Source organism: Larus michahellis, chromosome 5, assembly GCF_964199755.1.
Source record: "Larus michahellis chromosome 5, bLarMic1.1, whole genome shotgun sequence".
NCBI classification, from domain to species: Eukaryota; Metazoa; Chordata; class Aves; order Charadriiformes; family Laridae; genus Larus; species Larus michahellis.
In genome coordinates this window covers 53,301,421-53,325,842 of record NC_133900.1, presented here as the reverse complement: position 1 = coordinate 53,325,842, position 24,422 = coordinate 53,301,421, and the positions used below count along the sequence as shown (strand labels likewise).

The 24,422-nt window shown below is 36.6% G+C and overlaps 1 protein-coding gene across 12 annotated transcripts in view; it reads right to left on the bottom strand.

Moving 5' to 3' along the window:
* The window catches only part of MAEA (macrophage erythroblast attacher, E3 ubiquitin ligase), a 53,141-nt gene that overhangs the window by 7,299 nt on the left and 21,420 nt on the right, over positions 1-24,422 (bottom strand). For 6 of the 12 annotated variants that reach the window (XM_074587342.1, XM_074587345.1, XM_074587346.1 and 3 more), the window contains 3 exons: positions 8,964-9,086; positions 7,973-8,086; positions 5,855-5,931 (listed from right to left, as the gene is read on the bottom strand). In XM_074587342.1, the coding sequence (XP_074443443.1) occupies positions 5,855-5,931; positions 7,973-8,086; positions 8,964-9,086 (314 nt within the window). The remainder of the gene's footprint in view (positions 1-5,854; positions 5,932-7,972; positions 8,087-8,963; positions 9,087-24,422) is intronic. The other 6 variants (XM_074587343.1, XM_074587353.1, XM_074587351.1 and 3 more) reach the window with 1 other exon arrangement.

The following is a 24,422-nucleotide window of genomic DNA, read 5'->3' as shown; positions in this document are numbered from 1 at the left end:
GTAGCAGAAAACACCTTGTGCTAAGAGCAAATTTTTTTGCTAGGGAAAGAAAAAGTAAGTAGAACTTCAGTACAAGTTTTTGTACTTTAATGCATACTGATTATACACAAGGCTGAAAACTTGGATATTCGAAAGAAGTGACAGAATTACCCAAAACATATTTCAAGCAAAAATACAAACTTCAATATTTTTCAGGAAATTAATACCAAGAAACCAGAGAATTATCATCAGATTATAAGGATATTCAACTACTTAAAAACTCTGTATGAAAGCCTCCCCTATCTATTCTTCCCAAGATCATCAATTTTCAAGTTGGAGTTTAGGTGTACAGGAAAACCCTCCAGCCTTTAAACTGGATGATTAGTTCAGCATTTCTGCTAAAAGCTCCGGTTTTCAGTATCCAACAGATGTTGGATAGTAGACTGAGTACAGACTCAGCACTATATTGAATTTATGGCATTGCATAACTGAAGAAAAGTCTTCCCTATGCCATATTTTCTCCAGTTTGTATTATGGGGAAGATACTAAGTCATCTCTGAAGTACTCTGGTAAGCGTTTGCTCTTTTTAACTTTTAAAGAGTCTTGTTAAAAACCTAAAGTCACAAATTACTTTTAGGACCATATAGTTTTCTTCCAGTTGCCCATTTCATGGGTTCAATTAAAAAATAAAATCTAGCTAAGTTTGGTTTTTTGTTTTTCCCAATTCCATGTTCCACTAACTACACTTAGGTCATCGATACCATGAGAACAGTCTCTTCAGCAGTGTTTCAGTACTTCTACTTCCTCTCCCACCCAAACCAGGAAGCAATGGAAGTTATGTAGGACAGACTGTTTCCACCCAACTTCCTATTTTGGGTGAGCAATTCAGGAATGTAAATATTGTTCCCCAGGTGATTAGTGTTATGAGAGCAGAAGTGCAAAACCCACAGCCTGAGAGAAGAGACCAGGCAGCCTGGACACACGAGAAGAAAGCTAAAATTAGTGCTAGTGCAGAGCTGCAGATGAAAGTGATAGCCATTTAAAAGAAGGCTTAGGCAAAGCAAAAAATTCAGACCTACCAGTTAAGCTAAATTACTATGTGTGCATGCATGAGGGAACAGAGAAAAAAAAAATCCTCTTAAAAGAGCTGATCACTGTGCACATGCGTTCTGTGATGTTAAAACAGAAGTGGTACTTCAGTTTGGCACCAGCCTTGTTAGTATTGTGGTCCTACTTCCCATCAGGCCTTGATAAATGGCTCATACAGACAGCATTTCAACAATACGTCCCCCTTGCTTATAGGAAGGCCCTGAGCTGCAACTGGCAAATACTTACTGTATGTGTTCAAGAAGCGCTAGAATGAACACTTAATTTTGTGTATGTATGATACATAATCACTGTGTGCGCTAGCTGTTCAAAGGAGAAGTGCTCAGCAATCCAACACTTCCATCATTTGCAAAGTTTTGAACATGCTGGGATGTGGTGGCCATTTTGGGTTCAGCCAGAAGGAATTAGGTTTTCTAGAGTGACCTCCTGTTTAGGCTTCAACTCCTGACTTTCCCTTCCGCCTGTGCCCCTTAAGAAAACGAGGAAGTTTTCCCCACAAAGCCTGCCATGGTAATGTCTGAACTCTGACAACACAGAGAAATTAAAATAAAGCAAGATATCCTTTAAAAGAGAAGCAAGTTTGTTAACTCATAGCACTCAAGTCTTCTTCAGGCTGGGAAGCAAGAAACAGTACTATGCAAGTACTCATGAATGCACAACATTTAAATAATACCTTATTTGCCCTCGTGCCACTATTCACCCCTTCCGTTTTTGTTCAGCTATTTCCATCTCTTTGTGCAAATGTTATGCTCTTGGAGGTATATACGAACCTTACAATGCTTATTTAAAATGTTTTTACCACCATTAGCACACACTAGTCAGCGTATCTAGAGCAGGGGGCTAAATTATTTTTTCTAAATTACTTTTTAAATCATGACCAGTAGACCATCACTGAAACCACTAACTAAATTCTTGTGATAGATCAAAGTAAAAGGTAGAAAACATTGTTTTTCAAATCCCAGAGCAATTCTGTGAACTCTGTGGGGGCAAAGTCCTTTGTCTTTTGTTTGAAATAGCTGTTCCTCCAGCCCACAGAGGTACAGCAGACACACTATACTTGATAAATCCAAGAATGAAAGGATATTTATGAAGACTTTAAGATTTACAGTTTACTGACTACTAAGCACACATGAAGTTGTTAAAGTATATAAGCTATACAGTGTATATGTGTATATCTACATATGCCTGAATACAAGAATGAACATATTTATAAGGAAGTAGCAATAACTGAACACAAACATAAGGTGTGACCAAAATTTATACTTCAAAGTGCTAAAAAGTTTTGTTATTCTTTTTATACACCTGTTCAACCCCACCCCATAATAAAAATAAAGGTAAACTGCGTTTATTCACCCTTGTAGCAGAGAAGTTTATTTAAATGCATAGACTGTGGCCACTTTCTCCTAACTCTGCCCATCAGCTACTTTTATTTACTCCTTCTGTCCTTTATATCCCAAGAACAAGAAGCACACAGGGTGTTTTGTTAAGCTTTTAGCTAAGAACTCTAGCATCCCGTAAGAGCAAAGTAGCAGAATGCTATCAGATTCCCCAGACTGAAATTTGTGAGGGCCCCAGAAGTGTTAAATTAGTGTCATCGTTCATTCATTGTTACTGTAATAGGTATGAGCTTTACAAAAAACCCTAGAGAGACTATGAGAGTTAAAGGCTAATGATACTAGGCAAAAAACTGTGATATACAAAACAGACTTACTCTTCATATTCAAGAAATAGTACATTCTTGAAACTTGCACTTTCAAGACTACTCTGATAAGCTACCTTAGAGGAAGGTCTGTTTGTACTTATATTCTGCAAAGCTACAGAAATTCAAACATTTATTTAATAAGATGTATAATTTTAAACTCACATCAATTTTAACCTAAAAGCAATATGTCACTTTAGAGGTTCTCCGCAGGCAGTAAGCAAAGCTTTCAAACTTATTTAGACACCAGCTGCGTTTCAACAAAATGTCAGTTCTCCGAGTTCCACTCATACAGGAAACTACTTGGTAAACAGCCTCTTTCTCTGCTTTCTAATGGATGCCTGACCTATTTATTGCACCACGGACACAATACTGAAAGAATCATGCTGCAGGCACTTAACAGAAGCAAGCTAATAAAAACCCAAGTTGCAATGTTTTGCTAGAAGCAATGAGATTTATGCTACACCTTCCCAAAATATACTCCCTTATTAATTACATATTTATTTTGAAGCAAAGTAGGATGAAATGGTGAAAACTAACATTATTTAAGCCACATAATTTAAGGGAAGTGTTGAGATGTTGAACTCTGAATGTACAAAATTATCAAAACTCATCCTGTTAAAAGCAAGTGAATTAAGATACAGAAGAACTTCCGTAGCTCCTTTTCATTTTATAAGAAGTTATGAAGGTAAAACGGCATTGTTATGACTGGCAAGTTATAACTGCCAAGTATAAAATATACATCAATCCTGAATTTCAGTAGGTATATGGAATATACACACTTCAACCCTAACAACATTCAATATAGAGGCCTATTGCCATGTAAATAGCAGCTGTAAGCTTTAAACTTCAGAGGCTGTGATAGTACAAGTTATTCCACGCCAGGAGTCCTGGGTCCTCTTGAGGGCTGACAACTTGCAAATTTTACCAGTTCTGATGTGGAAATGGAATCAGAGGGAAACAAATATCCAGTAACAACACCACCACCACCAAAACAGAATGACTGTATCTACTTTGTTCCAGTTCTCAGCCTGTCTCCTTATTTCAGCTCCACGCCGGCCCTTTGGTTTCCAAGCTACATAAGGAAGCTGCAGCTCAAAGAAAATAGTTTTTAGAGCATGGACTACTCATTGTTAAGATGCATGACTGCACATTTGGCAAAGAAGCAAACCTAGCAGAGAATAAAGCTAAAGGCACAAAGGCACAGTATTTGTTGGATATAAAGAGCACCATGGGCTTCAGAAGACAAATAACGTAGTTGAGGGTCTTCCATCCATTTCATAAGTACCTGACAATTCCTTAGAATTTGAGAACTCTACTGAAGTGTAAGTGCACTAATGCTCTGAATGCTAGCATGCACGTTTTTGAGGTTTGGTTTATTTTTTTTTTTAATTATTAACATTAAAATTAGCTGGAGTTTATCAGATTGCACATTTGCATTGGCTAGGACCAAAATGACAATTTAGGTGCAAGTAGGGCAAAGTAGGAATGATACGAGTTCGCTCAAAGCAAGGAACACATTTGAATTAAATTAGAAACAACAACTAGAAGAAACCCTAAAACTTAAGGTAATTTTGGGAGTGGTGTTAGTATTAGACTGGCTTCTCCACATACGTGCACTACCTTTTCCTTTATTCTTGTTTTTAAACTAAAAAAATTCTCACTCATTCTATTCAAGAAAAGTTATGTGATGTGGTTTGCCCCGCAGAAGAGTTTCTACATCTAAAACTTGGGAATGCATTAGAATGCTTTTAGTCTTTGCTTATGTTATTATACTTTTTATGTTTTCTACAACTGTGCTCCTCTGACCAAAAAGTAGCTTTGCCACAAATAAAAGCCTCCTGCTGGTTTCAATTTCTGGAGTACCTAGCATGGCTTTAAAGGCAGTAAGACTTGCAACTTCCTTAACTTAAAACCTCTCAGAAATGTTAAACAGCAACAGTATTATCAACAGAATGTATCAGCAAAGCTTCAAGTCTGGCCATAAAACTTGTCATCTCTCCCTAGGTTTAAATATTCTTATGAAACAGAACCTGCTGTGAGTTCCTCTCTCCCTTGTCCATGTGTAAGCTTCAGTAGCTCTGCCACCTGCATCATACTTCTTGGTGCTGACAAGATCACTGCTTATCAGAATTATCAGCACATTTTATAGTCCCAGTGTCAAAATTCCACTCATTTCAGCAGAACTGGTTTCTTATGTTACCCTGGAACATCATTCCAACACACTAACTGAAAAGCATAAATTGCTTAATGTGCTGGAGTGTTGCCAGAAAGTGTGTCTTGCAGTTGAAGTCAGGCAGTGATTAGGTCTGACTCTAGTTCTGTTACGGATCCATACCTCCTTGGGCAGTGTTACTTTCTTCTTAAAGTAGTCCCCCCTGAACTAGTTCAAAAGAGGTGAAAATGTATATTGGGTTGGTTTCTTCATTTGGGGCCCAGGGAAAGAAGTGGAGGTAAGAGAATGTGGCTTGTTATTCGCACAAATGTGACAATACAGAACTCCAAATTATCCACTTAATACAAAAGGTGAACGTGGCCTAAAGCGTAACTTGTAAAACAAAAAGTTTAATGAAGATAGCAAAACAGAAGAGAATCCAGTCAAAACTGAAATGTTAAGCTTTATATGGATGTTTCATTAACCTTTTAGTATATTTCGTGATTAAAACTGCAGAGAGTTTCTATGAGAAGCTAGCTGTACCTCTTGAAAATCACTTAACAGTATATATCTTCATTACATTGTATGCCACCAGAAAATACAATTGTTCTATAAAACAGCTTAACTTTCTAAAGCTTGATTTTGAAGAGTAAGAAGACACAGAGTTTCAGCAACAATATTAAGTTTTAAAGAAGGTGCATCTGTGGAATGACACCTTACCTTTGAAAAAAAAAAAAACAAACCCCAAAACAAACATTCAACCCCTGCTTAAATCCGAAGGCTGATCACAACAGTAGCCAGATCCTTTACAGCAGTGGGGTGTCTGGTTGTTGCAACAATAGTCACATGTTTCTAATGTAGCATAATACCATCTTGTTAAGAAAATTTGTTTGGTAAGGATCCTAATTTCATACCTCACAGCATCCAGTCTCTTGTTCTGTCGAATGAGTTCAATGAACTCCTGAATCCTTAGGCTGAACTCCAGACAGCTCTGAGATTAAAGACAAGACAGGGTCTTAGATGGTGCCAAAACTGCACTGCACAGTATGTTAAGTACTACGTGTGCACAACAAAAAAGAAAGTGTTAATAACATGCAACCTTGTTTGCTTGCTTTTAGGCATTCATGCAAAAAAAGCTGAAATGCTGATTTTTATGGACAAGACATCAGCACAGAATTCCCTAAAAGCAAACAAAAGCCTCCTCCTCTTGCCTCCTTCAAAACTTCAGTATTTAGCAGGGATGAACTTTTTCCTAATAACTGAAAGCATCGTTGCCTGAGATGCAAGTGAGAGTAACAGGTGGTTTCTCTGTACTTTCTTACAATTTGAAGTAGTAGATTCAACAGAAGTTTGGGGCTATGTGATAATTTAGACAAGAGAGGTCTACCCAGAAGACTGCAAGGAAGAAACAAACCTTTGAACACTATTTTGAAAGTCCCCAATATTAATAAAAAACAGCACAGAGTTTAAGTTGCTGCAGTCCCCTCCCTCCCTTTCTTCAAAGTTCTATCCCACTCTTCTTGTCAAACATCTAAAAGCCATGCTGGAAACAAGTCTCAAACAAGAAAACCAAGTGGCATTTACCTGTTTTTGGAAAAAGGTAAAATTTGAAGCCTAATGAAGTTGACAGTGTCCCTTTAAATCAAATTCCATCACCAGTTCACAAAATCTATAAAAAAACTTTAAATATGTGGAATTAAAAAGAAAAAGATTCTCCCCCCCATAAAAGAAGAAGTCACTATGCTTCTTTACAGGGACACAGTCAACTGTTTTATTACTCTAAGAAAACAAAAAAAACCCAAAGTCCTTTTAGTCTTGAGAAGAATTGTATTCCTTGAGTTACCCTGCTCCATTTGGCAAACGGTTTTTTTCTTCCCCCATGCTTCTAATGAATAGTTGCCTTTTGTTTATTGTCCATCAGCACAGAAATATCAAAATTCCTCAGTGACTTCAGTAGGAATTTGAGCAACTCCAAATTTGTATCAGTTAACTGCCTGGGGTGACTAATGCACACACTACAACAATTGCTTATTTTAAGATTTGAAGTGTAAGCCGTTTGAACATAAAAATGATGCATTCTGTCATATATTAAAATAGACTTGTTTAAGGAATTTTCCAACTATGCATTTTTCTGTACTCAAGCCCATGTTTAGCAGAGAATAACAATTTCTTCTCTGCTTTATTTGAAATTTTATGTTTTAACTATTTTAAAATACCCTGTTACACCAATCAACATAAACCCCTCTTTTAGAATTTTAGCTGAATTCATTTCTACTGAAAAACTCATCCAAGCTCTTTAATTGTTAATGTTACTAAATCCTAGGGCTTAGTATTTTGTTAAAATGTTTCAGGAGCAAAAATACCCACAACCCAAAACAATCCTCAGAGTTTGTGTTTTGTTTTTACGAATCTTCAAGTAAGCTGCAAGCCAATGGCTGTATGGGTTCTGCAGACAAGTGTAACTAGAAGAAAAGAGTCCTAGACAATCTCATGATACATACAGTTCAACTTTGTATACCTTCAAACAATTCCATAGCAGCTATTCACAAGAGTTTAGATAGCTCACATCTGTAAAGACTATAGGACCATATGCTTTCCCAGGCAAACACACTTTAATTTTTATATTAGGCTTGCATCAAGGTGGTGGCTGGGATTTTAGAACATTAACATTGATGAGGAGCTAAGCAACCAGAAACAGAAGAAATGTTTATTTGTGTTTCAATAAGAAGCATAGTGATTTCTCTTCTTCCAACTCTGATCTCTCACAGCCTTAGCTTTGTTTGTTCAAAAAAAAAAAAAAAAAACAAAACCCAAAAAAACAAACCAACAAGTAGGGCTTGCAGAAATAGATTTTTGTTGTTGTTGTCGTTTTCCAAAAAGAGGGATGGGGAAGATTTTTCCTTATTTATTGTTTGTTGAAGATTGGTGATGAAAAAGTAAGACGTTCAGATTTTATTTCTTATATTACTTAACATATTAAGATTACACACGGGGGATTTTTTAGCAGTATAATTATGCAAGTGTTTACATACCAATTCTGGTTTTCCTTTAATGGTTTCCATAACAAGATCATCATTTTCTTTAGAGTAATCACTGTCCGATTTACTTTTGCGTCCCATCTTCGGTTCATTCTCATTTTGGCGCCCCTGAGTGACAGAGAACGTCACTCTTTGCTTATCATTAAGTGCACTCAAACATTTTTGGTTAAAGAAAGCGCTTAGTTTAAAAAAAAATAAGACACAAACATCTTTGAGGGAGGCAGGGATTTTGGTTAATATCAGTTAAAAACAGATTTCTGCAAGCCCTATAAAAGATTACAGCATGTTCTGAAATGCAGAATTTAAGAGACAAGGAAATTTAAACCAACTGCATAGGAACAAGTACGCAGCGTGTTCAGGTCATGGCATTCAATGGTAGACAGACTTACTGTGTTTATTACTTGATTAGACTTGGCTTTTGTTTTTTAAAAAAACCAAACATTTCAACAGTAGTTTCTCACAGAAAGTTAGTTTTTTACTCAAACTTTATTGTCTTATATACAACACTTAAAAAATACTAATACAAAAACCTGTATGAAATTTCTCTCAGTGTTAAGCCTGAGGACACAGGTTTACCAATTAATCTCAGTCTTAAAATACCTTCATATATAAACTGAGTTATATTCTCAGCAGGATGCAAAGAGTTATAAATTTAAGTTCACATGCATCAAGACACTACACATTTCTGTATTTAGATGTTTGTAAATCACACTAAAACCAACTCAGTATTATTTATTTGAACATCATTTGTTCAAGCAACACTTGCATCCATAAGATAACCTATCACTCTGTTTCAGGTTTGGCATTTGCGTGAGCTAGTTTAGCTCCAACTACCTACACCTTCTTAAAAGAAGAGTTCTGTACTTACTGTCATTACTTTTATACAAGGCCTCATTCAAGACCTATAATTTAAACCAAACTGACCACATCAAATATCCAAGTAGTTTAGAAAACAATTTAAGCAAGACACATTGCATTTCCCTACCTTCATTTTTCTGAGCCTGGATTTGTTATCATGACACCAAGCCAAGCAAGTCATAGTCTCTTGTCTTTCCAATGACTCTTCCACTTCTTTAGCAGTCAAAAACATCTCAATATTTACCAAGTCCTTCAAAAACAAAAAGGAAAACAGGTGTTGTTAAGTTGTACAGATACTTTACACAGCAATTCACTCTTCAACAGAGCTAGAATACAGATATACAAAAGACTTTGTTCTAGAGACCTTTGTTTTTTAGGACAGTACTTTATGAAAAGACATTTCAGTATATTTTAAAGACTGCAATTCCATGCACTGAGATACTCTGATAGTGAGATAGTGACAGTATTTTTCTGAGTCTACTTATATAAGAGAACTAGAAAAAAAGAGAAAGAGTAAAGATTAAACCTAGGAGCGTTGCACAGGAAGCGACCAGATCCCATGATCAGTGCAGCTCATGCTTTCAGGAGTACTTGGTTTCCTCAAAGCTTGGCCTACTACGTCAATTGGACCATAACAGTGTCATAACATTTGCTAAAGTGAGCAAGAACTATATAAAAGAGGAGAATCTAAATCTACTTTACATAGCCATCTATAACTATTGAGTTTTAAGCAAAGTCCTACAACAGTCTCAGGTCTCCAGTATGTTTTCTCTCATTTGCTTATTGTTGTAAGCTCTACACCTTCAATTGCTTACAGTAGTTCTGTTGACAACATCTGACACTGAGGTGATAAAACAAAGTTATTATATTAAAAAAAAGTTAGGCAACGGGTGGGCAAGATTCCTCAAGTGCCTATCACAAGCAGATGTTTTTGAAGAAAAAGCAGTGATCTAGTACCAAATTTGCCTGGAGCAAACCTGTAATATGCCTATGCTACTTTTTAATTACTAGCAGCTTGACACATTCATACCAATCAAGGCAAACACAACTAGTAGGATATCAAATAATTTATCTTCCCCATATCTTTCTGCTGAAAAAGAGACTTAGGTAGATTTTCCCAAATGATATTAACAGGATCCATTTTCTGAACTGGCACTACCAGAAGTTATTTCAGAGCTGCCATGTATATGTTATGTTATGACAGTTCCTACCTTGCTGAAAAAAATACACTGAGAAACCATAATTCAATAGACAAACAGAAATGCAGTACTAAGTGTTTGATTAATATGCACAAGTTCATTTTTATGTAGATTTCACAGCAAAACACTGAAAATTACGCAACTGAAGCTGAATACAACAAATATTACAGTAGCTCTAGTGAACAAAATGACTCTCAGAAATAGATGGCATTTTCAGCTGTTAGAACAGCTGAATATACTTAGTCTTAGAATTGATGCCTCCCCGAGACAAAGATAAATAACAGAAGTAGCATCAGGCATATCACATTCACATCTTGCATTTCATTAGACAATTTTTCCTTATAAATACAAGATGTCTCGTACTATTGGAAAAGTGGACCAGATCATGCTAGGTTTGTCAGAATGGTTATTTACAAAAAACAAACAAGCCCCATGCGTTTCTAAATTGCAGCACAAGTTGCAACTTTTCTCTAAAGCTTTCCTCTTATGACTTGAAGGTAAGTTTAAAAACAAAACATTAAGGGCAGCTGACATGCAACTACATTTTATAGATTGTATGACCACAGCAACAAAACCATTATACCATCAAATGACTAAAGGGTTGCAAGCAGTTCTAGTGTTATCAAAACTAAGTCAGTCAGACTCAGGTCAGAGTTAAAACAGCTGCTAGTTTGTAGAACAAAATTAAGATCGGACTTTCAGTGACTCCTCCCATCCCCTTAAGGATAACAAAAAAAAATTTAGTAATTTCTATTAGTGTGTTGGCAATGGACTGAAAGAATGCCAACCTATTCCACAAAAGGTGTTTTTCTTTTTTGGAATTTTTCCTACAAGAGAATAATCTCCTTGGTGGTTCAAAGTTTTTCTGATGAAACGCTCAAGTGGAAAAAGAGAAGTGCATTATTCCCCTGTGCGTGACAAGGTGACCACATAAAAACCTCTTGCCCATGTAATTCATCTGTATAAGCAATTTGACATATAATGCAGCCATATTCGTTATCTTGCTTGCATATTTTTCCACATAGCTGCTGAATGGAAAGACAATTCAACTTGAGTTAAAAATAATAACATCTCCATACATCTCCCATCTCCTTAAGCTTATTCAAGCTATGTGTTCTTCTAATGAACGGCATTTACTTTTACACCAAATTAAGACAGAAATGTTTCCCTCTACATTAAAAAAATGACTGGATATGCTAGGCAGACAACAAATCACTGTTTTCACCTAATTTGCTAGCTTTTTATAGTTTAAGCTTCATCACAAAACAAATTTCTATTTTTTAAAAGAAGCATAAGGGCAGCATGTGTTTTATTTCAATAAGCGGGTGTGAGAATCCCAGCTATATGTATTTATCAATCAGATGTTAGTGTAGCAATGCTCAACTATGAGCAAAAAAAATTGTAGCTGCTGCTGAGGCAGACAAAACTCTCATGAATAAAAGGAGAATTCCTACGTTCCTTTTACAAATTTAAAGTAAAAAGGTTCTATTTGGAACAGAAATGCTAATTAGATTTGCAGTTGCCAAAAGAAGTCAAAGCTTGGCAACCATCTCTATTAAATAGACAGTATGTATCCAGAAAACAGAGAAGAACATTTTTAATTAAAAGAGTTCCTTTCAGAACTAACAATCACATTTAAGTTTCACCAATAAATAGGATTTTCTTCACTGCTGACTAGATAGAAAGTTAGGGAACAATATAAAAAAAAAACATTAAGAAATTCATTTGTAGGGAAAGAAATAGCTTTTGCATTTGATAAAAAGTCGTTAGAAGTCTTAATCACACAGATTGATAGAAGAAAAATACTAAGATACAATTAGGCGATAAACCTTTTAAAAAACCCACACATGCTCATGTCAGCCAAGTTTTTTTAATCTGATCATGCCTTCCTATCTTCCATTTTTGGTGGTGCCTGCTCTTGATGCTTCTGCATGGTGTATTTCATTAGCCAGGACTAAGGGAATAGAAGAACAGACTATCAGAGGATTATCTGGCTTTATCAAAACAAGCACAGCTCTCCTGCACAGACCAGTACTGGGGTACTACTTGTCTGCCACATCGTGTATGGATGGGAACCAGTTAACAGCATTAGCAGCTGTAAGAAGTATCTCGCATTCCAGTCAGAAAAATCCCCATTAAGACCCCAATCCTGAATAGTTTTCCGAAGGTATTCTGCAATTCAGAGTTGCATAGGGTGTAGATGACACAAATGTTCTCAGTTTCTAAAACAGCATTAAGATTTAATATGCTAACAGGAACAGCCTCTCTTATATAACTTGTTTACATATGAAATTGAGTGAATGTAAATACACAATTTTAGAGAAATATTACCACCAGTTTTGCAGGTGGAAAAAAAGCTGCAGCAAGAAATCTGTTGCTGCACACTCCACCTCCGACTGACACAGCGTTCAGCATCATGGCAAATGTTTTCTGACTTGTATACAAATTAAAAAGCATTTCTAAAGTCTTTAAATTACCATCTTTGCAACATTGTAAAGTCTTCCTCAATTTCGCTTTTCATGTTGTAAAAGTGATTACAATATTTTACTTCCAGTAATGCAGAAGCATAGGAGAACCCTGCACTGCACACAGATTATTTCAGTATTGTTATCAAACCACAACTCTTAGCATAGACTTTCCAGCCTCTTGTGCATTGCCATGATAGTTTTGCCTAAATTACCTTGCCTTAACTTGCTTACAAACGCAGAATACCTGACTTGGGGTAGGAAGACTGATTAACATCAAACTTTCATTTAGTTAGGCTTCTACAACTGTTCTGAAAAATAGTTTCAAATTGCTCAAAAAGGAGAAGAACTCTGTCTATAAGTATTACTGACAATTATCCAAACACTAAAGGGGGGAACACAGCATAAGCATTCTTCTTCCTTCTAGTATGAGAAAGAAAGTAACGCCTAGATTTCATCATTTCTGCTTAGAAAACCTTCACTACTGGACTAAAATGAACTAACCTTCCCTTCTATTCAACAGCCACTAAGCAGGTATCAGAAGGGTAGCTATTTAAGCACTGGATGAACTTTATCACAAAAGGACTACTTAGTTCCATTACAATGGTTCAAACTTTCAGAGAAAAACATTTATTATTAGAGAAAACTGCCCATGAAGGCTGAAGACACTTAAGAGACTTACTTAAATAATACATCTATCCATCACCCTGTACTCTGCCTGATTTACATATATATAGCTTTTAAAATATCACTGCTTCTTTTTAAACTGCAAGTGCCTCCAGGGAGGGAGGTTGCCAACCCTATGATTCTGCACAGAACTCCAATTATTAAGGTATAAAATACTTTGAAGAACGAGGATTCCTTTATGATGATTATTACTAAATATATAGTCCTGGCCAACGTAAAAGCTATATCCCCGTATGGCACTTCCATTTTCTGAGATGGGTTCTTGCTAAGAACATCCAAAGCATGTATGTGCATGTCCCCTCCTTTGAACTCTCCCCCCACCTTCGGACCCTCTGGTCAGCATGAGGAGGAGCCGACAGGGACAGAATTCCCAGGGGATCTCACTCCTTGCCAGGTTTCTCTCCTTAGCAGCGTCCTGTTTTCATCAGCACCTGGCCTTACTGGAGGGAAAGGTTGCAGCAAACACTTACTAATTATTTAGATATCAAAGAGTCAACACTGGCAAGATCTGCTGCAGGCTTTGTCCACACAGGGGACAATTCAGAAGAAAGCTTACATCAGCTATAGGACAAACCTACAGCAAGCCAGGCTACACAAGTTCTAGAAGTCATGGAATAACTGCTTTGTAATCAAAACCAATCAGTACTTTAAACACTAGTTTCAGGCATCAAAAGTAAGAGGAAAATTAAAATGGGCCCAGAACTTAATGAATTCACATGGTTGTGCTACAGAAAGGTAGAAAAAGTGATTCCCAAAAACCACAGTGAAAGTTATATGAAGAATAATACCTGCAAAATAATGAGAAGGTACATACAAAGGTAATAGGATATTTGTTTCTAACTGGTAGATATTTTATCTTCGCATGAATTTGAAATTCCGCTTGCTCGCTCATCCACCCCTTTTTTTCCCCCCCCAAGAAGGAAGGGGGAAGGAAGGAGGGGAAAGGGGGGGAAAAAAAACCCTCATGGGTTGAGGTAAAGACAGTTTAATAGAAATAATAACAGAAAAGGAAAAGTAACAATAACAATAGTAATAGTGACACAGGTCGCTCTCACTACCCAGTGAACTGGCACCACCCTGAGCAGTGATCATGGATTGTTGTCCCCCAGCTAACCCCCATTTATATACTAAGCATGACATCTATGGTATGGAATATTTCATTGACCATTCCATCCTTCTCTCTATTCTTCTATGGGAAGCTGAAAAAAGTCCTTGAACAGTGTAAATATCACTTAGCAACAACTAAAAACAATAGGTATTATTGACATTCCTTTCACAGCAATCGCTAGAAAGAAAATTAACTCTTCCCCAGCTGAAACCAGGACAGACATCAGCACACATCCAGAAGCCTTCATCCAATTTTTTTTTTTTTTTTTTAAATTGAAACGTCTTTACATTGTAACTACACCTCAAGCAAATATTTTTTTGCTAAAATCACAATTATTCATTAGTTTCACAGTCATAACTAAAAGACAGCAATATATATGAGAGGCAGAGTTTCTGTTTCACAGCAGATAAAAAACTGAACTTCCCTATAAATCGTTTTTAAAGAGTCAGTAATGATTTTGTTTCTTTAGTATATAAGACAATGTTTTGATTAGTCCATTCCAAAATATAAACCCCAAACTCTTCAATATACAGTTTCAAATCTAGATGGGCAGCTCTAAATTCACCAAGAAAACTGCCCACACATTTCAGCACCAGATACAACAAAATGTCAACTTTGGTTTTGATCTCATGTCAAAAATGGCTTAAGAAGAACAGAAGCACCATTTCTTTAGTAGCAATACAGCTTTTGCTCAAAATTTCTGTAACGTTCATTTGAGGGTTTTAATTTAAGTAACATTTTAAGATTTGGAGCAGTCAGGTCAACAGTCGTTCCTCTCCATTGGTCTCTACTATATACAAGAGTCGAAGTACTTTTATTTTATGACATCTCCAGCCACAAGTCTGGAAAGCTGTCAGAAGGAATGCATGATAAAATCCCTTATAAGTCACATGAACATTTATGTATTAAAATTAAATCAAGAATATTTTGCACATGAAATATGAATCTTCAGAAAGGCTCAAAATCAAACAGAAACAAGTACTAAAACAAGCAATACTTGATATTTTCAAAACCTTTATGAGCTATCTCAAAACAAGATGATTCATCCAAAAAGAAAAGACAGGCTTATAACAATATTAAAAAAAAAAAAAAAGAAAATATTTGATTCAGGTGGAGAAAGGTAGCATTTTGTGGAGAAGAAAGCTTCCTTGGTGGAAATACCATCAGTCATAAAATAGGCTATTTGTTGTATAAAATAGGTGATTCATAATATCATAAGATACTGTTTATGTATTTTTTTAAACAAGCAAATTGTTTATTTTTAATTGCCTACTAGCAGCAGTACTAAATTGAAAATAGGCCAGTATGCCTCAAGCTATTAGTGGCTTGTTGCCAAGATTATGTACCAATGACAGTTTTAATGAGACCGACTATCTATACATATTACATGCATAAGAGCACTACCTTCATATTAAAAAAGGTTTTGCTGATGTACTTTAGCATTCAGTAGTACAGTAAGCATTTATTTAAACTACTTCTATATGAAATACAATAAACACTTAGACCACTCTAAAACAACAACTTTAAAAAAGCTGTGTTAAGTTTTCAATGACTACTCACATACTGAACTACATAACCTCAAACCTGCAACCTTCAATATAATTTAGGATGCAGCTATAGAACTGAAATGGAAATGGAATAATGAACAGCTATGAACAAAAAGGTCAAATTAGTCTTCTATATTAATGTATTAGTTTGTTAAACTTTCCTCTGTGATGAATACACAGCAAGTCCAGGGATCACCTAGATGCCATGATTACCATTACACAACTTGGGAAGAAGGCAGATGCAAGGAGTTACAAGGTAGACAACAGGACCATCTGGGGAAGAATAAAGGGGTTATTGTATTTCCGCAGTGGGCAAACAGTGAAAGACACGTCAGTCAGCAGGAGCAGGAGGACCAGAACACACCACAGTAACACTGCCCACTAGGAAACGTGTATGGAAAGAAAAACATGAGGTGCACATGAAAAGTGGGACAGGTCAATAGGTTTTGATGGCAGTAACATGGAGAGATACTTTTCCCTCTCCAGTCAATTCCTCTGCCCCTATAAAAGGGGAGGAGTAAAAAGGCCACTCGTTACACAACACATCCTTCAGACTGAATGCAGATTATGTATAAACTGCATTGAGATCAAAGGGAAACACAAATTATCAAGAAAACAATGGCATAGGTAGCAACAATACAGCAACATCACAGTTACTGAAGGTCAGTTAAAATGATGCACAAACTAACATTAAGATGCCTCCTTACTCTCTGCTCATAAAATTATGTTGTCTGAAGTTCATTAAGCTACTATTAAGTGTTATAATGCTACACACATTAACAGGATTACAGAGAAAATAAACAGAGTAATTGATGGAATGTACTACTCAAAAGGCAGCTGCAGAGCTAGCTATTAGAAAAAAAGCAGAGACAGACAGCCAAACCACAGATTCATCAACAGAAGAGCCAGAAAAGTTTTTGTCTACAAAGTAAACGCAGTATCCCATGGTGTACAGTCGAGCTTTCACATGAGAGCATCTTCCACGGCCTCTGTATAGCACAGACCTTTTCATTTTACCTGGTTATTGTTGAAAGACCTCAGTAACTGACTGATTATCCGTCAGAAGATTATTGTCTTTATATAACATTAGGAGATGCTGGTACTTCTTTTGGTAGCTGGTTCTAGTGATTAAATCACGTTCTAACCTTCTGTCTGATTTCATACTTGAATTTTTCTGACTTCTGATTCTGCGTACTGTTTCCTCCCTAAGCGTTTCTGCACTAGATTATGAAATTCCTTAGTATATGATTTTTGCTCTCATACCTAGCAAAAGCACCCACCCCCTTACATTTTCCAGTCATCTCCATCCAATTTTTCTAACAGCTTTCCTAAGGTGTGGTCACCAAAACTATACATACTCTGGTACTGACTGCTCCAGAGCCAAATAAAGAGAAATGTTTCATCCGCCTACTTTTGCTCATGCATATAAGCCACTTTGGTAGAGCCCCACAGTTGCAACTAGCACTTAGGTTGGTTATTGGCAAGCCGTTTTCCCAATGCATCCTCTACTCCTGTCTCAGGAATTTTTGTAGCTCAGCAAATGGCTGCACCTTATCCAGCAGTACGTTATACCACACTAAGCACAGTAATAAATTACTACACTAGCACAAAGCAACAAAGCCTCTGGAGCTTAAGATGCATCATTGGGCAGGGAAAAAACAGCCTCTGGTTCTTAGCTCTACCTTGGCCATTTTCTGTTGTGGCCTCTCCTAACAGGAGGAAAGACAACTAATCCTTTGCCAGTTGAGAACGAACCCTGCGGCTTTTGCCCAAGCAGGATCAGTCTGTATTAGCAGCTACACACATCACAAAAAGTGAACTCCTATCATCTAGTATTGTAATAAGCAAAAGTGTTAAATGTAAAGTAATTTTTACACTTTGAAGGAATGCCTGGCAGGGAAATGTACAGAAAGAAAAATCTCAGAGGCATAACTGAAGAAAAATCTCAGAGGCATAACTGAAACCAGACCTCTTCTATATCTAGGCAATCTACAGGTGATAATACCCATTCTCCCTTTAGATAAAACTTCAATTCAAGAATCTTTCTTGAATCACTAGCCTTCCAGACTAAGTCTTTTGTAATAAATTAACTCTGTTGTGATGCATTATAGGTAATCCATTTTGTCTAAAAGGACTGAAAAAACAGACATTCAACATCAGAGCACACTTCATGTTGCTGGCTTTTGAAGCGTCAAATGATTTGTAATGAGAAAGTTTGTTATTCTGCAATCTTGACTATTTCATATTTACATAATTCTAATTCCCAAAGATGCTTGAGACAAACCGCAGATGTAAGGCTGTTCAGGAATTACAGCACTTTGAAATTCAGATGAACACACCCAGACATTCATTATATCAATCCAGCGAAAGTTGCCATGCCTACACTGCGAACAGCCAAAACACATTTAAAGGAGTTTGAGTTGTTCTTCTGTAGCCTAGTACTGTAAGGTAACTCAAAACAGCACAAGTTAACATCCTGGCACCTTTAAATAAGTTGTGCCATTTTAGAGGCTCCTTCACATGTAGCTTTCTCAAACATCTCTAGTGTGGGAACAGCAAGTCACAAGAGAGAGACACAAATAGCTCCAGACAAAATATACCTTTTGCCATTCAGCCCACATTTAGAAAGTCAGCTTGCCTATCTGCGTGACAGTGAAGCAAAGAATACATTCAAACATTATGCTGAATATTATTTACCTATTTAAAATTGAAGTGTTGTGAATATAAACTTGTTTTGATTAATTAATTTAATACATATTTGTGTGTTTGCCTACAAGCCATTCTTGGACTACATGTCTTAACAAGGAAGATTTCTAAGGGTATACTGGTATGATTGTTAAGAGAAGTACTTATTCAGCTTTTAATTTTAAGATCATATGGCTTCCTTCAGTCAAACTTAGGCTTTTCTAAACTTCCACATCAATTTCTTACTGAAGCAATCACATATTACTGACATACATCCTGCTCAAGTATTAAGAGTTTACTGATCAAATGGTCTTGAACTGTATTATATAGCGTATTTGTTATGACTATTTTAGATTTAAATCTAGATTTAAGTTTCACTAAGATTTTTTTTTTTAAAGTTTCCTAGATTTTTAAGTTTCACTCTAGACTTAAGTTTTCATTCCTACTTCACCTAACCATGTAAGTTAAATCTGAATAGCTGTTTCAGGCCTTTGGGGAGAAGGACTGGTAGAACACAGCTGTAACCAACAAAGCACACGCTTATTTCTTCCGTGCATATATACTGCTATTGGTCCTCTATGGCAACAGTCTATTCATTCACAAACTGCAATGCAGCTCTAGCTGCGTTAAAAGACTCAGTGGAGCACAGATCAATCTCCAGAAACACAGAAACAGCATGTTACCTGCACATTCCTCCCGACATGCAGATCTACCTGCAATTGTGGACATTCACTGACCACAGAATGCCTTTGTCCCGCACAGCCCTCAGAGCAAGAACACCAGCTACACAGGCATAAGAAACGTTCAGTCCAGTGGGGCAAAGACAATCAGCTTCTTAAGTATGGAATATGGAACTTTCCTTAAAAATCCAAGCAGCTATGGGTTCAATATCATCTGCTCTCCTCTGTCAACAACCAGGAGGTGAGCTTCAGAGAGACCTAAGCCTATCACATTTTGATTAGAATAGTACTCTCAGTGAGCATTTTTCACTCACTTTGAGTTAAGACTGAATACTCTTCCTGTTTGTGATGCTCAAACGTGCAGGTCATTTTCCATCTCCCTTTTTTTTTTTTTTTGAGAGAGAGTTATCAAGTAGGAACAGTTATTCAGGGTAAGGATGACTTCAAAAATGGTAGCTTCAGTAAGATTTTGCCCCATAACAGAGAAATCATTCAGCGGCCTTCTACTGAGGTCCCAGCTGAAGGATCTATTTCACAGCATTGAGAAACACTTTTATAAAGCAAAGAAAGAACCTTTAACTTTGTAGTTGAAAAAAGCAACAATGATGTAGAACAGTATGAAGAAAAGATCAGGCACTTGGTTAAAAGCCATGCAGCTTGACCTAAGGAATTCAAGTTTCTGTTATTCCAGAAGACAATCAAATAAGGTTTCATGACTTTCTATAAAAAAATTAAGATGATGTAACACACCTGAATTCATTGCAGGTATCTTTCCAAATACTCAGTTAAGCAAATCCATTCAAAATGGTTTCCAAATTAATAAAACTGAAGCTGTGTTTATGCAGTAGAAAAGAGAAAGAATTGGACCAAATTGGAGAGAGGGGAGAACAGAAGATAATGAGCTTTTTTCAGTGACTATTATTCCTTTCGTTTATACTAATAAAAATTTTTAAAAAAATAATATATTTACTATACCAGTTTGAAAGACAGTGAAATATTTTCAGAATGGCTTTGTAGTATTTGCCCTATTTTGATATTCTCCAGGGAAAAACTGTTATCATAGATTTAGAAGTTCCGCTCGAGAAGGAAACCATTGACAAAAACTGAAGATCAGAACTCCTGCTTCAAAAAAACTGTTATCTTTTTAGGACTGCTCTTAATTAATTTAATAATGCTTCAAGTGTCAAGAAGCCCTTCTGATACAGGTCAATGTTTAGAATGGTCATATATCTAGACAAAACTTTTGAAGTTAATGGAATACTAATTTTTTTTCCTCAACAATTCCCAAAAACAAAAAGCATACTGTGGGATTAATGCAAACAGCTAGGTTAAGTATCTTTGAAGAATGATACACCTATTTAATTACTGATCTAAGAACGTTAATTTGCAAAACTTTGATTGGCATGCATAATTCATGATGCAAGGTCAAGTTAACCAATTTTAAGCTGTTTAAAAAGAGTTATTTCAACTCAAGCGTTCTCTTATACCTGCAACCTTACAGAGCCACTGCTCACCTTCCCAGGGGTGTAGTAGTTCTGTCCCTCAGTGGTTTATAGATTTCTAAATCATTTGCTCCTTGCCCTAACACACAGACACGTGGTTTAAATTTAATCGATTCGTCACAGAAAAAGCATTGCCACTTGTACAACTTTTGTACAGTATAGGCATTAAGGCAAGCACATATATTCTTTTACTAAAACTAAGCAAAGACAGAAAGAGGATTTATGGCATTTAAGAGACTTTCAGCTTCAGAATCTGTGTTTGTTTTCAATCATATAGGCAAAAATCACTATGGCTATTACATAGCAAAGAACATAAGGACACTTTACATGTTTTTTTTTTTTCCTTCCTAGCCTATGAAAAAGGGGGCTAGAAAAAGCATAAAATTTAGAAAACAACCACCCCTAAGAAGGGGAAACAAAGCACTACATACCTAACCTCATTATGAAACTTATCTACAAACAGCAACCAACTTCCTACTGGAACAACGTATTTCCAAATCTAGATTTGCCTATCAATGGCACCGAAATAAGATAGCATCCAATGTAGCAGAACACAGAACAGCAAAGTTTAAGTTAACAGACAACCCTGCCAGGTAGGTGAATATATGAATCTGCAGATGAAAACATGCATTTTTATATTGGTGTTGCACTCCAAGGTCATAATAGAGTCAAAATAAGATCATTACGTGTAACAAGCTGATACTGATGAGCTTCATTTGTATGCAATAACAAAAACTTAACATCTAGTTCATATCTTCAACCAAAACTGTTTTTCACATCATTAGGGAGCCAGAACACACCAAGAAAAAAGTCCACAATAGAATCCAGAATCCCCTCCATGCCATATTTACTTTGGCACAAACGTGACATTTCTGTCCTTGACTGTCAGCTCTTATTTCAATATTACTCACATTTTGGTTTTCTTTCCCAAACAGCATTACTTTTCTTTAAAGACATATCACACACATTATACGTTTGTAGTTTATTTCTTATATTGCCATATAACATTATGCTTTATATATGCTGCATGCCAGAAGTTATTCCTAACCTGAGCTAGTTCATAACTCTAATATTAAAGCTTCCCTATCATTTTTCACATCCAGCATTTTTCATAGCTGTTTGCTTCCTAGTTTATAACCACAGCTTTTAAGCGCTTATCTTCCATGACAAGAATTCAAGAATATCATTCCTATGAAGGTAGTTAATTTAGAAAGCAGACTAGAATTTGTCACAGCCCATCAATAACTTTTAGAATTGGACACTATGGTGCGTAGTCAATCTTTGAGCAAACGGCGTGCTGTGTATTACTGGCAAACATATAAATGATTTAATGGTTTGCTTTTGGTCACTGAAACAGAATGCTTTCTAAACTGTTTCCACCCATGAAGTACCTTAGCGGCTCTGCAGGTCTCTTAGCATTCAGAAGCCATGCAAAAGGAACTTAAAACAAGCAGGCTGAGACATGCTCCCGAGACTGGTCTAACAGCTACTGAAAGATGCTTAACCTAGGATCCACAAACTACAACTGAAATGGAAAAAGCCGTTTCATTCAGCCTTTTCAAATAGCAGCAAAGGGTACTTTTAGCCATTTGGCCTGCAATCAGGAACAGAATGGTTGAGAATGGGACCTCTGCAGGTTGTGTAGTCCCCTTGCTCAAAGCAGGGTCACCTACAACAGGTTACTTAGGACCTTTCCCAGTCCAATCTGTGTTTGAGTATCTCCAAGTACAGGGAGACTTCACACCTCAGTCTGCCTTCAGAGGAGCACAGAACTAAATACAGCAGCCAGATGAGTCTAACAAGAGTTGAGTAGAGGGGCTGGATCACCACACCCTTCCCCTGCTGGTGATGCTCATCCCAATGCAACCCAGAGAGTACTGTTGAGTCGTCTTTGCCACAAGGGTGCATTGGTGGGTCATGCTCAACTTGTCCACCAGCATCACCTCTTTTTCAGGTTCCTACTTAGGGTATAGTGCCTACCCAGTGGTAACAATATTGTCTTGATGTATCAAAAAAAATTAAAAAATCAGGTAATAGACATGACCAGGTTCACCATATAGCAATGTGCCTCTAAACCCCGCAGTGGAGACATTTATCAAAATTGCAGTTGAGACTGCAGTACACAAAGATTACTTTGGATGAGAAAAGAATACCATGATATTTTGTAATCTCTACAGCTAAGTTACATTATTAACCATTAGAGAATGTTTCAATGCTCATATCCTTCAGCAAGAAAGAAACAAAAACACCCCAGAGAAGCTGTCTTATTAAACGAGCAAAACCACAAATTCTGTGTAACAGTCAAGTCTCAGTATCTTACCATTGTAAAAGCTGTTCACAATGAGTATCACCATACAGTAAAACAGGTTGAGTACAATGTTGAGAGACTGAGGGAAGTCTATCCTCATTTAGCCGAAATGTAAATTTTGAGTAAAATGCATAATTTTAGCAAAATAGAAGAAATATGGCCTCAGTGCATTCAACATGTGCAACTGAGTTCTGTGTTATTCAAGTTACTTTGATGTTGTGGAAATAAAAATACTTAGGCCTGAAGGCAGAAGTTAAATAAGCTTATTTAAAACTTTTTTTTTTTTTTTTAAACACAAGAGTTCCTGTTTGGCAAACGGAATCAAAAGCTTTAAGGCTACACAAGTGAAACCCTTCATACAACATGGTCTTGCAGTATATCATGATGGACTTCCATGCTCATGTCTAAAGCAAAGCTAAGCATTACTTAATCAGGCATAATAGAATTTGCTATGAAAGTGAAAATATTTCCATAGTGCTTTTTCAGCAGACCAAGTAGGTATGGTAACAAGATGATTCAGCAGGAGATGAGCTCCTGCTCAAAACAGAGGGAAACATCTGCCAGAAGTGGTATTTTTGGTATTTACCAAATCACTGCTGGTTGAACAGGATCAGACTGGTAAAGCAGCCACGGAGTAAGAGAGACATGTGACAGACATGCTCCTTGCACAAAGCAAAGAACAGGTACATATGCTGTAATTTGACACCAGCAACAAAGATCTCTTCCCCTTAACTAGCTCAGAGAGATGCGTTCAACTATGTCACTTAAGAAAGGCAAAGTATGTAAGTCATGTAATACAAATAAAGTCTCTGCATCTTTTATCTTTATAGGAGAAAGATTTTAACCAGAAGAGTTGCTACCTTGTGGAATTAGGAATATCAAAAGAACTTAAGATTCAAGAATCACTGAGGATCAAATAGCAAACGCTACCCAAAATTAGCAAAGCATAATTTCTCTAAATAAACAGCAAGTTCTTAAAGAATCAGTTTCAACATCCTTGTGGCTGTCAGAGGACCACAGTGCGGATTCATTGATCTGCATAAAGAAGCTACACCAAGGTGCACAAACTCCAAACACTTCATAAGCAATTATGAGATGGAAGTAAAACCAACTAGATAACCAGTGAAAAAGAAAATGACAACCACAATCATAAAGATTGAAATAAGCAAACCAGCAAAAAGTTTCTGTGGACCATGCAAGATATACTGGCTACGAAAAAACCCAAATTGTATCAAGATTTGTTTTCCAAAGTATAAGCCAGCTTTCCTCTTGATGCATTAAATAGGATGATACAATAAAACAGTTGTTCCTGCAGTCAGCATGTGCTATTCTGCTCAGTCTGGTCACCTACACATATCATCCAAGTGTGGCTAGACAGATGGGAAGCTCCACCAACTGCTTAATC